This window comes from Salvelinus sp. IW2-2015, linkage group LG26, assembly GCF_002910315.2.
Source record: "Salvelinus sp. IW2-2015 linkage group LG26, ASM291031v2, whole genome shotgun sequence".
NCBI lineage: Eukaryota > Metazoa > Chordata > Actinopteri > Salmoniformes > Salmonidae > Salvelinus > Salvelinus sp. IW2-2015.
The window spans coordinates 12,771,612-12,783,754 of NC_036866.1; the positions used below are offsets into that span (position 1 = coordinate 12,771,612).

General features: G+C 43.7%; 1 protein-coding gene across 1 annotated transcript in view; it reads right to left on the bottom strand.

Moving 5' to 3' along the window:
- Window positions 1–12,143, bottom strand: part of LOC111952550 (phosphatidylinositol 4-phosphate 5-kinase type-1 gamma-like) — a 78,780-nt gene that overhangs the window by 27,707 nt on the left and 38,930 nt on the right. Inside the window, exons 2-7 of the mRNA XM_023971357.2 lie at window positions 9,052–9,083; window positions 8,244–8,330; window positions 7,366–7,496; window positions 6,744–6,861; window positions 5,340–5,492; window positions 28–327 (exon numbers count right to left, since the gene is read on the bottom strand). Of these exons, the coding sequence (XP_023827125.1) occupies window positions 28–327; window positions 5,340–5,492; window positions 6,744–6,861; window positions 7,366–7,496; window positions 8,244–8,330; window positions 9,052–9,083 (821 nt within the window). The remainder of the gene's footprint in view (window positions 1–27; window positions 328–5,339; window positions 5,493–6,743; window positions 6,862–7,365; window positions 7,497–8,243; window positions 8,331–9,051; window positions 9,084–12,143) is intronic.

Below are 12,143 nucleotides of genomic sequence, written 5' to 3' on the forward strand. Positions count from 1 at the left end.
GTCCTAAACCTGGCTTGTTTTCCTCACCAGACAGTCTCTCTGCAGGGTCTTGACCAGAGCGCTGTACATATCCTGGTCCAGCATCAGGCCATCCTGCAGGTCCTGCATGAAGTCAAGGTCTTTGAAGGTCGGCTTGGCCTTCTGTCTCTCCTTCTTGGAGGCACAGCGTTTGTATGTGGAGCCCTTCAGGTCGAACTTGAGGTGCATGCGTACGGCGCGTGGTAGAACGTTGTTCATGACCACCATGCGGATGTTCTTACCGCCAGACTGGATGCAGTACAGGCCGAAGAACTTGGGGAGCAGGGTACGAGGGTTCTGGTTGAGGTTCTGGAGAGAGAGAAAGATGCAGTAAGAAAAAGACCAACATTACCAAGAGCACAGGATACTTTTGAATAAAACAGTCCATGATTTGGTACCTTTCATTTTAACCCTGGTAATTAGGTAACCTGCTCTTTTAAATAGATGTGCCTGCAATGTTTGTGAGCTATGTGAGCTACAGTTTTTTTAATGGTTTTAACTTGATCTGGAAAGGCAATAAATACAATCATTTTGAACAGTTTATATCTCAGTCTTTGTTTTTAAGCCTTTTTAAATGGATATTTCAGGATTTTGGCAATGAGGCCCTTTATCTACTTCCCCAGAGTCCGATTAACTCATGGATACAAATATTATTTAACCTTTATTTAACTAGGCTAGTCAGTTAAGAACAAATTCTTATTTTACAATGACGGCCTATCCCGGCCGAACCCTAACAACGCTGGGCCAATTGTGCGCTGCCCTATGAGACTCCCAATCATGGCCGGTTGTGATACAGCCCAGGATTGAACCAGGGTCTGTAGTGACGCCTCTAGCACTGAGATGCAGTGCCTTAGATCACTGCGCCACTTGGGAGTTATGTCTCTGTGTCTAGTTTCAAGGATGTAATGACTGGAAGTCTATGTGTATCTACTAGCATGCTACCTAGCAGATACTTTCAGCCATTGTGCTGACGCTAGTTAGCAATTGCGCTAGCACTAGTTAGCAACTTCAAAYTGCACGCAGAAACATAAAAATGGTATCCTCATTGCCAAAATCCCAAAGTATCCCTTTAGGTGATTGAGTAAGGCCAGCTCCGTCACAGTACCACACGATTCCTCAAGACCAAACCAACCTCACCCCTTCAAAATATTCACAACACAAGAGTAGCCAAAAAATACCAAAAGCAGTAACCCAACGTACGAGACGTTTAAACTAACCAAATTCACGATTTCGTAAAACTATCTCCTTATCATCACTCTGCTTTAAATATTTAAGTAGTCAACCCAAATAGGTGAGGTTAGCCAAGCTACACACGTTCCTTAAACATTAAAAGTAATGACAGAATCCCATTAAAGTAATTACCAGGAGCCAGCTTCTTATCCACTCAAAGAGTGCAACTCGGAGAGAGACAGAGAGAGAGAGGAGGGAGAGAGACGGGAAGAGACAGACAGAGAGACAGGGGAAGGAGGGGGCCGGAGGGGTCACAGGGATCCAACAGCAAGCAGTAAGGCCTTCAGGCTTTTAGGCCACAGCCAGTGATCTCCACAAGAGAGACAGACTGGGGGCATGAGACCAAGAGAGCGAGAGACGGAGAGAAACAGAGGGAGTGAATCCCCATCATCCAGCAACACATGCCCCCTCTGTCCCTGAGTGGAGGGCAYAGCGCTGACAAATCAAATCAAATTTATTTATATAGCCCTTCGTACATCAGCTGATATCTCAAAGTGCTGTACAGAAACCCAGCCTAAAACCCCAAACAGCAAGCAATGCAGGTGTAGAAGCACGGTGGCTAGGAAAAACTCCCTAGAAAAGGCCAAAACCTAGGAAGAAACCTAGAGAGGAACCAGGCTATGGGGGGTGGCCAGTCCTCTTCTGGCTGTGCCGGGTGGAGATTATAACAGAACATGGCCAAGATGTTCAAAATGTTCATAAGTGACAAGCATGGTCAAATAATAATAATTACAGTAGTTATTGAGGGTGCAGCAAGTCAGCAAGAGAGAGACACATGAGAGAGAAAGCAGGGGATGAAAGAGGGGGATAGAGAGTAGAGGTCGACCGATTAATAGGAATGGCCGATTAATTAGGGCCGATTTCAAGTTTTCATAACAATCGGTAATCAGCATTTTTGGACACTGATTTGGCCGATTACATTGCACTCCACGAGGAGACTGCGTGGCAAGCTGACTACCTGTTATGCGAGCGCAGCAAGGAGCCAAGGTAAGGTGCTAGCTAGCATTAAACGTATCTTATAAAAAACAATCAATCTTAACATAATCACTAGTTAACTACACATGGTTGATGATATTACTAGTTTATCTAGCTTGTCCTGCGTTGCATATAATCGATGTGGTGCCTGTTAATTTATCATTGAATCACAGCCAACTTCGCCAAACGGGTGATTTAACAAGCGTATTCGCGAAAAAAGCACTGTCGTTGCACCAATGTGTACCTAACCATAAACATTGTGGGGTTTTTATAAGGTTTTTTGACATGCTTAACTAACTATAAGCTAGTAGGGCTTCTTATGYATTAAAGTTTGAATTGCTGACTCTTGTGAACCTGCATTTTCCATTGTTCTCACTTTTACCAGTGCTCAGGGCCTAACCATGAACAAGCAGTCTGAAATGTGTGTGTGTATGAAATATGTGTGTGTATGCAACAAATGTATCAGTAGTGTGGGCGCTGTACTATGTGACCGGGACTGTGCTAATCTTAGAGAGACACAGGAGGGGGGTGAATCAGGAGACTGCTGACCAGACAATAACAGATAAACTATACACACGAAAAACATATGTGAGGTTCTGAGTCATGCACTATAACCCAATACTATAACAAACATGATTGAATATTAGCAACTGTATTATATGTGATTGAATACTATAACAAACATGATTGAATATTAGCAACTGTATGATATGTGATTGAATACTACAACAAACGTGATTGAATATTAGCTAACTGTTGGTCTGGGCGCCTGGGTGTCTGTGTGTGTGTGCCGAAAGTAACAGTTAGCTCAGATAAGAAGCTGGGAAGCTGTAGTTAGCCTTGAGCGAGAACAGTGGACATTGTATAACAGGTGTGAATAGCTCAGACAATATTACAGAGCTGTCTGACCCCAGTCTTTGGGGTGAAGGAGCGTAATCTACACAGCAACAGCGTCGGGACATCACATGCGCTAAGGGGCTAGGACTAGCTTAAGCGCCAACACCAACGATAGGCTGGGTGAGTCTAAACCACGCCCAGTCTCTACTCTGACAGGCCGGCTCGGAAGTGGGAACTATCTCTGTCATGAGTATTTATTATAATGTCTTTGTCAGTAACAAGTGTCTTCTCTGTTACCACCCTGCGGGGTGGTGCAGTGGACCCGTATATACGAAAAATGCATTTGCCATTTATTAACTTTTGAATTAAACAATTATTTTAATCAAGTTCAGGTGTCCTATTGTTCCTATCTCAGTTGAACTTACGCAACCCTAACAACATCAATGCCTTTCTTAAAATCAATACACAAGTATATATTTTTAAACCTGCATATTTAGTTAATATTACCTGCTAACATGAATTTCTAGGGAAATTGTGTCACTTCTCTTGCGTTCTGTGCAAGCAGAGTCAGGGTATATGCAGCAGTTTGGGCCGCCTGGCTCGTTGCGAACTGTGTGAAGACCATTTCTTCCTAACAAAAACCCGAATTAATTTGCCAGAATTGTACATAATTATGACATAACATTGAAGGTTGTGCAATGTAACAGGAATATTTAGACTTATGGATGCCACCGTTAGATAAAATACGTAACGGTTCCGTATTTCACTGAAATAATAAACGTTGTTTTCGAAATGATAGTTTCCGGATTTGACCATATTAATGACCTAAGGCTCGTATTTCTGTGTGTTATTATGTTATAATTAAGTCTATGATTTGATAGAGCAGTCTGACTGAGCGATGGTAGGCAGCAACAGGCTCGTAAGCATTCATTCAAACAGCACTTTCCGGCATTTGCCAGCAGCTCTTCGCTGTGCTTCAAGCATTGCGCTGTTTATGACTTCAAGCCTATCAACTCCCGAGATTAGGATGGCAATACTAAAGTACCTATTAGAACAACCAATAGTCAAAGGTATATGAAATACAAATGGTAKAGAGAGAAATAGTCCTATAGTAACTACAACCTAAAACTTCTTACCTGGTAATATTGAAGACTCATGTTAAAAGGAACCACCAGCTTTCATATGTTCTTTAAGCAAGGAACTTAAACGTTAGCAAGGAACTTAAACGTTAACATATTGCACTTTTACTTTCTTCTCCAACACTTTGTTTTTGCATTATTTAAACCAAATTGAACATGTTTCATTATTTATTTGAGACTAAATTGATTTTATTGATGTATTATATTAAGTTAAAATAAGTGTTCATTCAGTATTGTTGTAATTGTCATTATTACAAATATATATATAAAAATCGTCCGATTAATCGGTATCGGCTTCTTTTGGTCCTCCAATAATCGGTATCGGCGTTGAAAAATCCTAATTGGTCGACTTCTAATAGAGAGGGAGAGAAAGATGTGAGGGAGAGAAAGATGTGAGAGGGAGAGAAAAAGAAAGAGATGTGAGAGGGTGAGAGAGAGTACGAGCAAGTGAAAGCGTGACAGAGAATCGAGCTTGGCATTGCTCAATAGAAAAGTATGTGGTGAAAACAGGCATGTAGAATGATGCCATAAGAGAGTGGAAAACAAGTGTGAGGGGGTGGCACTGACGTTTGTTACATCACCATGTTTTACATCATGCCCCCAGCCCAACCCAGTCCTGTCAGCTGCACCAACCCAGTCCTGTCAGCTGCAGCAGACGTGTAGAGCTGTTCTACTGCCTCTCTGTGTATGTGCCTGCCTGCCTGTCCCCACTATGTGTCTCAGTCTTAGTCTCAGTCTGCTATGGCCTCAGGCCACAGTGAACCCGCATGGCTCACAATCCCTCATGGCTCATTAGCACGTACACCTAACACCCATTGGAATCGTGTAACTGCAATGGTCTGGAGCCAAAATGGTGGAAAAGGTCAGTGTAAATGTCTTCCTGTTGTCATATACTAATGCTTGAGGGCATTTCCCTTCAAACATGGGTAAATTCCTGCTCGGTTTCCGTGCCTGTTAGTACATGAATATACACAAGCTTATCCCCACGGAAAATAGAAATCTAAAATAGAAACAAGGACATACACTAGTACCGGAAAGATTTCCTCTTGTGAGTAGTATGTGAGTGAGTGGAACGATGCAGTGTGTGTGTGTGTGTGTGTGTGTGTGTGTGTATTGTGAGTGTGTGGGGTCATATCTCACCATGTAGTAGCCAGGCAGCAGCTTCTGCAGAAACTCTGCCTCCTTGTGCATGACGGTCTTGATGATGAACTCATCGTCCTTGGTCAGGTAGAACACAGAGCCACTGGCCCCGGGGTTGGACAACTCAATCAGGGGCTCGTTACACAGGGAGTACTGCAGACACACAGACACATACACTTTGACTGCATTATTATGGCATATTGAAACACACAAGTACATGCATGTATCCTACTCCGACAAGTATACATACACAGAGACACACACACTAATCGGAGGTATGTGTGTGCTGTGGAGCTTCTAGACTGCTGACCACTAAGGGAGGAGCGGTGACTCACCCTGTCTCCTCCTTGACCTAACCTCTCCACCAGATCTCGTCTGGCCCTAACCATCTCTATCCATCCTTCTTATACCTTCCCCCTCTCCTCAACCCTTCTCTGGCCATCCCCAGCCCTCCTCCTCTCTGCATACCGTTTCTCCTCTCACCCTCCCTATTCTGTTCTTCTTCCTGCCTAATATCCCTACTCAACCACACAGTATTTCTTTGCTCATCTTTCCCTCTCCCAAAATCTCCTGATTCTCTCCAACCCTCCCTGTCCCTCCCGTCTCTCCTGATTCTCTTCCCAGTCTCTCTCCAGGCGTGCCAGGGTGCCTGCCTGTCTGGTGGGGGAGATCACACTCCCAGCCAGGGTGCCTGCCTGTCTGGTGGGGGAGATCACACTCCCAGTCAGGGTGCCTGCCTGTCTGGTGGGGGAGATCACACTCCCAGTCAGGGTGCCTGCCCTGTCTGGTGGGGAGATCACACTCCCAGTCAGGGTGCCTGCCTGTCTGGTGGGGGAAGATCACACTCCCAGTCAGGGTGCTACAAAGCCTGCTGTGCTGCTCACTGATGACAGCAGACCAGGACTGAGAGGGAGGGAGTGGGCAGCAGACCAGGACTGAGAGGGAGGGAGTGGGCAGCAGACCAGGACTGAGAGGGAGGGAGTGGGCAGCAGGCTGAACTGAGAGGGAGGGAGTGGGCAGCAGGCTGAACTGAGAGGGAGGGAGTGGGCAGCAGGCTGAACTGAGAGGGAGGGAGTGGGCAGCAGGCTGAACTGAGAGGGAGGGAGTGGGCAGCAGGCTGTGGGAGTGTGGGCCAAGGCCCAAGAACAGGACACTGGCAACCAAGCCTTCTGCCTCTGTCTCTCGATACAGGGAGCCTCTGAACAGCTTTTGTACAGAGAGCTGCTTCAGTGGGACCAGGAATTGGTGCACTAGCCATCCTAAAACCATTCCTATCTATTCCACAACATTGGCCTATCAAATTACTGCTTGTCTGTTCATTCTGATCATCTAATATGTTAACGTCATGCAATGTGTTCATGTCTGTTGTCATGGTTGAAAAATGGTAGATTTCCATATTCTTACCAGGTAGTCATCGGGCCTGATCCCAAAGAGCTCCCTGAAATAGCGGAAGGCCACAGGAGCGTATGTCTTAAAGCGGAAGTCTGGGAAGTGGTGGGCTGGAGTCAGGTTGCTACCTTCACTGGAAGGGGGAGAAGGGGAGAAAAGCTTTTAGATACGGGACAACTATGTATGAACTAAGGAACTATTCTAGTGTAAATATATTAATATATATTGCTTTCAATCAAAATAACATATCCAGGATCAGGGATGTGATCGGTCCGAGGCCTGGAGGACATGACTGTCTCGTTCTAATGATTTCACAAAGTTATGTGCTGCCCTGATGGTGTGGTTAGCAGTTAACTACTGCAGTACATACCTTTTCTATGAATATCCTGTCCATACAGTCAATACACACCATTCACATACATATATATTTATATTCCGGACTCTGACATTGCTCGTTCATATTATGTCTTAATTTCTTGTTATGTTTTTTACTTTTGGATTATGTGTGTATTGTTATTGTATTGCTAAATATTACTGCACTATTGGAGCTAGAAACATAAGCATTTCACCGCACTGGCGATAACATCTGCTGAACTGTGTACGGGACCAATAAACTGATCTGATCTGATTTAGTTACCTGGGAAAGAAGACGCTCTCCACCACATAGAAGTCCTGCATGAGGACGTCTCTCTCAGGCTTGGAGCTCAGGTTGCCCACCGTGTAGCCGATGCCCAGCTGGATGGCACCTTTCAGGGCAGAGGACGTGGTCTGGGGGAGAGGAGACAGACAGTAGGGGTTAGTGGAGATAAAACTACTCTGAGCTTGGTGGACTGCAGTTCATTTATATGAATTGAGAAATCTTCTGATTTACTAGCTCCATTAGTTCACCTCTCAGAGGGTACTGTACTCCACAATGAAGAGCCAAAACATTGACTCGCTCAACCATGCACACCAGAATACACATCATCTAATGTGCTAAAGACAGACAGACAGGGTTGCTCAATCAGGTCTCAGTAGATCTCCATCAGGTTGGTTTTCAGTGAGACACACTGTGTCTGCTCTGCTGTGTCTTTATCTCCTCTCACATTAGTATAAGTGGAACAGGCGGCAGGTAGCCTAGTGGTTAAGAGTGTTTGGTCAGAAACCAAACACTCAACACCAAAAGGTTGCTGGTTCAAATCCCTGAGTCGACTAGGTGACACATGTGCCCTTGAGCAAGGCACTGAACCCTAATTGTTCTCTAAGTCACACTCTGGATAAGAGTGTCTGTTAAATGACGTAAATGTAAACATACAGCATGCAGGCTTTCACGGTTCTCTGCTTTGCTTGCTCACAGCTGTAGCCAAATTATGCATACAGGACCATTACCAGGTGAGTTTTCTTGTGCCAGTGTCTTGGCTTGCTTGCTCTTGTGGGAGGTTGACTGCTGTGCTGTAAGGCATTTCAAGGCGCAGGTACTATATGTTATTACTATGAAATTGATTGACTAACTGAATCAGGGGAGATGCTGCCTACCTTCTTGTAGGTGGTCTCTCCGGACGCATCCACTCCCCTGTGGCCCATCCTCTTCCCCTGGCCTGGTAGGCCTGAGACACCAGGCAGCTGTTGGCCAGAGGATGGAGGGATTAAGACACAGATTTAGATTTTTACTCACGTCTATGGGCTGAAAACACTAACACCACCTGATGCCTAGCTATGGGCCAGGTTTATCAAGCGTTTGCTGCGCCTGTGTGAAGTTTGCACCTGTTCTTTCCAATAGGGAATAACACATAAAAAGGAGGAATAAAAGGTAAACTGAGTATCAATAGAAGAACGAGGACAACAAGGTCAGTTTCATGTTTTTTTAGCTTTGTTTCATTTGTCTTCTATTCCCGTGATAATTACAGGTGCAAACTCAACACAGGTGCTTCCGCTTAGTAAATCTGGCACTAAAAAGCCTTGTGAGTGAACTGAGTCTCCCCTTTATGCCCATTTTTCTAACCTTTAACCCCTCCCCGATTACACAGACAAACTGACAGTGGGCACTTCTCATCACAGGGCAGAGTGTAAAATGGAAGGGGCTTATAACACAGCATATGACCGGGTTAGTACCTATGAAGATTCCCACACTGCCCGCGAGCATACTGAAGCCTCTATATGGAGTGTAGTAGTAGAGAGATCACACAGCATAAGGATTGAAGTACAGGCAGGGGGATCAAAGTAGCAGGAGATGGTGTGTGTAGCAGAACACAGACAGTAGGAGGGGGGTTTAAATAGAGGGCATGTCAGTCAGTTGTATTTCACAGTCATATGGGCTAAATAAAAGTAAAGGTGAGTACATTACCTCAGTGATGTGTGCTTTTCTAGCAGAAAAATCTGAAAGAGAGCGAGACCGAGAGAGAGACAGAGAGAGACAGAAAGAGAGAGAGAGCATTAGACCTATGAGGGATTCCATTAGTTTACATAATCAGTGTTCGAAGGAACAAAGAGGAATCCCATAGGGTACACATGATGGAATAACAGTGTCAAATAACAATGTGGGGCAGGTAGTGGAAGGAACGGTTACCAAATCAATATACCATCCATATTCTTCCTGGTAGTCTAGTCAGTACCATCTATCCCCAGCCTAGCATTTCATAAAGCCATGTGATGTGAAAACAGAGCAACGTTAACAAAGGAATTGATCAGTGAGCTCTGCTGTCCTGTTCTCTTCAGCCAGCCTCAAATAGATCCAGAATTGTAGCTAATTTCTCAACTCACTTAGCATAATGAAGGAGTAGACTAAGAGGGGAGCTTAGATAGCGCAACACACTGCTACTGGGATGATTGAACATCAGATGCCAGGAGGCTGATTACATCAAGAGTCAAGACACTGACTGACTGAGGAGTTTAAAACTGACCAACACTGTTATTTTAGGCTTGTCTATTTAAAATGATTAACACAGACAGTAAACATGCAATTGGAATGACCTATAAAAATACATTTTGAATGAGAATGTGTTATTCACCAGTCGTGCAAAGTGTGTGATGACAGGAGGTTGTGAAGGGGAGAAGCTGCATGTTCTCTGAATGTGTTTTATTCCTTCAAGATGCATTGCTGAAGCATGCCTACCACCAGTGGATGCAGGTTGGCGTTTATTGTCATGAATCTTGCACTGGAGGCATCTCCGCAGATTGTGGCTGTTCCAGCTAGTGACCAAAGTCATAGAATCTGATTTKAAACCTTAACCACACGCCAGTGCAATCCTTCTGCGAACAGGCTGGAACACTGCATAAAGAAAATACATGACATCCAACCACGTTGACACTGAGAAWGTTGACAATGCAGACGATTAGAACGAGGAGAGAGGAGCAAGTCCTCCTTGTTACCGCGGGCAGACCAAGGTTTTCTTCTGTTCCTGTAACCTTTATAAACAGCCCCCCTGTCATTTTGCCCTGTGAACAGTGGGGTTGTTTCCCTGTGTATCTTCTTACTAGACTAGAGCCATTTTGCTTCTGCATGCCTACACCCGTTCTTATTACGCTACAGGTGTTCTTATTACTCTTACACGTCGTCTTTCTTGTTATACACACCACGGCTATGTCAGGTGTTCTTATTACTGACAATGTGTTCTTATTACACTACACTCCCGTTCTTATTACGCTACACCCGTTCTTATTACGCTACAGTGTGTTCTTATTACTCTACACCCGTTCTTATTACACTACAGGTGTTCTTATTACTCTACACCCGTTCTTATTACAACTACAGGTGTTCTTATTACTCTACACCCGTTTTTATTCACTACAGGTGTTCTTATTACTCTACCCCACCGTTCTTATTACCTACAGGTGTTTCTTATTACTCTAACACCGTTCTTATTAGCATACAGTGTTCTTATTACTCTACACCGTTTTATTACGTTCATTCCCTTATCACGCTACAGGTGTTCTTATTACTCTACACCCGTTCTTATTACGCTACAGTGTGTTCTTATTACTCTAGCACCGTTCTTATTACGCTACAGGTGTTCTTATTACTCTTATCTTCTCGTTCTTATTACGCTACAGGTGTTCTTCTATCTCTCTCACTACCCCGTTCTTATTACACTACAGGTGTTCTTATTACTCTACCTTCCGTTCCCCGTTCTTATTACACTACAGGTGTTCTTATTACACTACACCCGTTCTTATTACGCTACAACCCGTTCTTATTACGCTACAGGTGTTCTTATTACTCTACACCCGTTCTTATTACACTACAGGTGTTCTTATTACACTACATGTGTTCTTTTACTCTACACCCGTTCTTATTACGCTACATGCTTATTACGCTACAGTTTCTATACTCTCCACCCGTTCTTATTACGCTACAGGTGTTCTTATTAATCTACCCGTTCTTATTACGCTACAGGTGTTCTTTATTACTCTACACCCTTCTTCTTATTACACTACAGGTGTTCTTATTACACTACATGTGTTCTTAATACTCTACACCCGTTCTTATTACGCTCTACACCCGTTCTTATTACTACGTGTTTTATTACTCTACACCCGTTCTTATTACGCTACAGGTGTTCTTATTAATCTACACCCGTTCTTATTACGCTACAGGTGTTCTTATTACTCTACACCCGTTCTTATTACACTACAGGTGTTCTTATTACACTACAGGTGTTCTTATTACGCTACATGTGTTCTTATTACTCTACACCCGTTCTTATTACGCTACACCCCGTTCTTATTACTCTACACCCGTTCTTATTACGCTACACCCGTTCTTATTACGCTACACCCGTTCTTATTACGCTACAGGTGTTCTTATTACTCTACACCCGTTCTTATTACACTACAGGTGTTCTTATTACACTACATGTTTCTTAATACTCTACACCGTTCTTTTACGCTCATTACCCGTTCTTATTACGCTACAGGTGTTCTTATTCACCCTTTATTACGCTACAGGTGTTCTTATTATCTACACCCGTTCTTATTACGCTACAGGTGTTCTTATTAATCTACACCCGTTCTTATTACGCTACAGGTGTTCTTATTACTCTACACCCGTTCTTATTACACTACAGGTGTTCTTATTACACTACATGTGTTCTTAATACTCTACACCCGTTCTTATTACGCTACACCCGTTCTTATTACGCTACAGGTGTTCTTATTACTCTACACCGTTTTATTACGCTACAGGTGTTCTTATTAATCTACACCCGTTCTTATTACGCTACAGGTGTTCTTATTACTCTACACCCGTTCTTATTACACTACAGGTGTTCTTATTACCTACAGTGTTCTTATTACGCTACATGTGTTCTTATTATCTACACCGTTCTTATTACGCTACACCGTTCTTATACTCTACACCCGTTCTTATTACGCTACACCGTTCTTATTACGCTACACCCGTTCTTATTACGCTACGGTGTTCTTATTACGCTACACTAC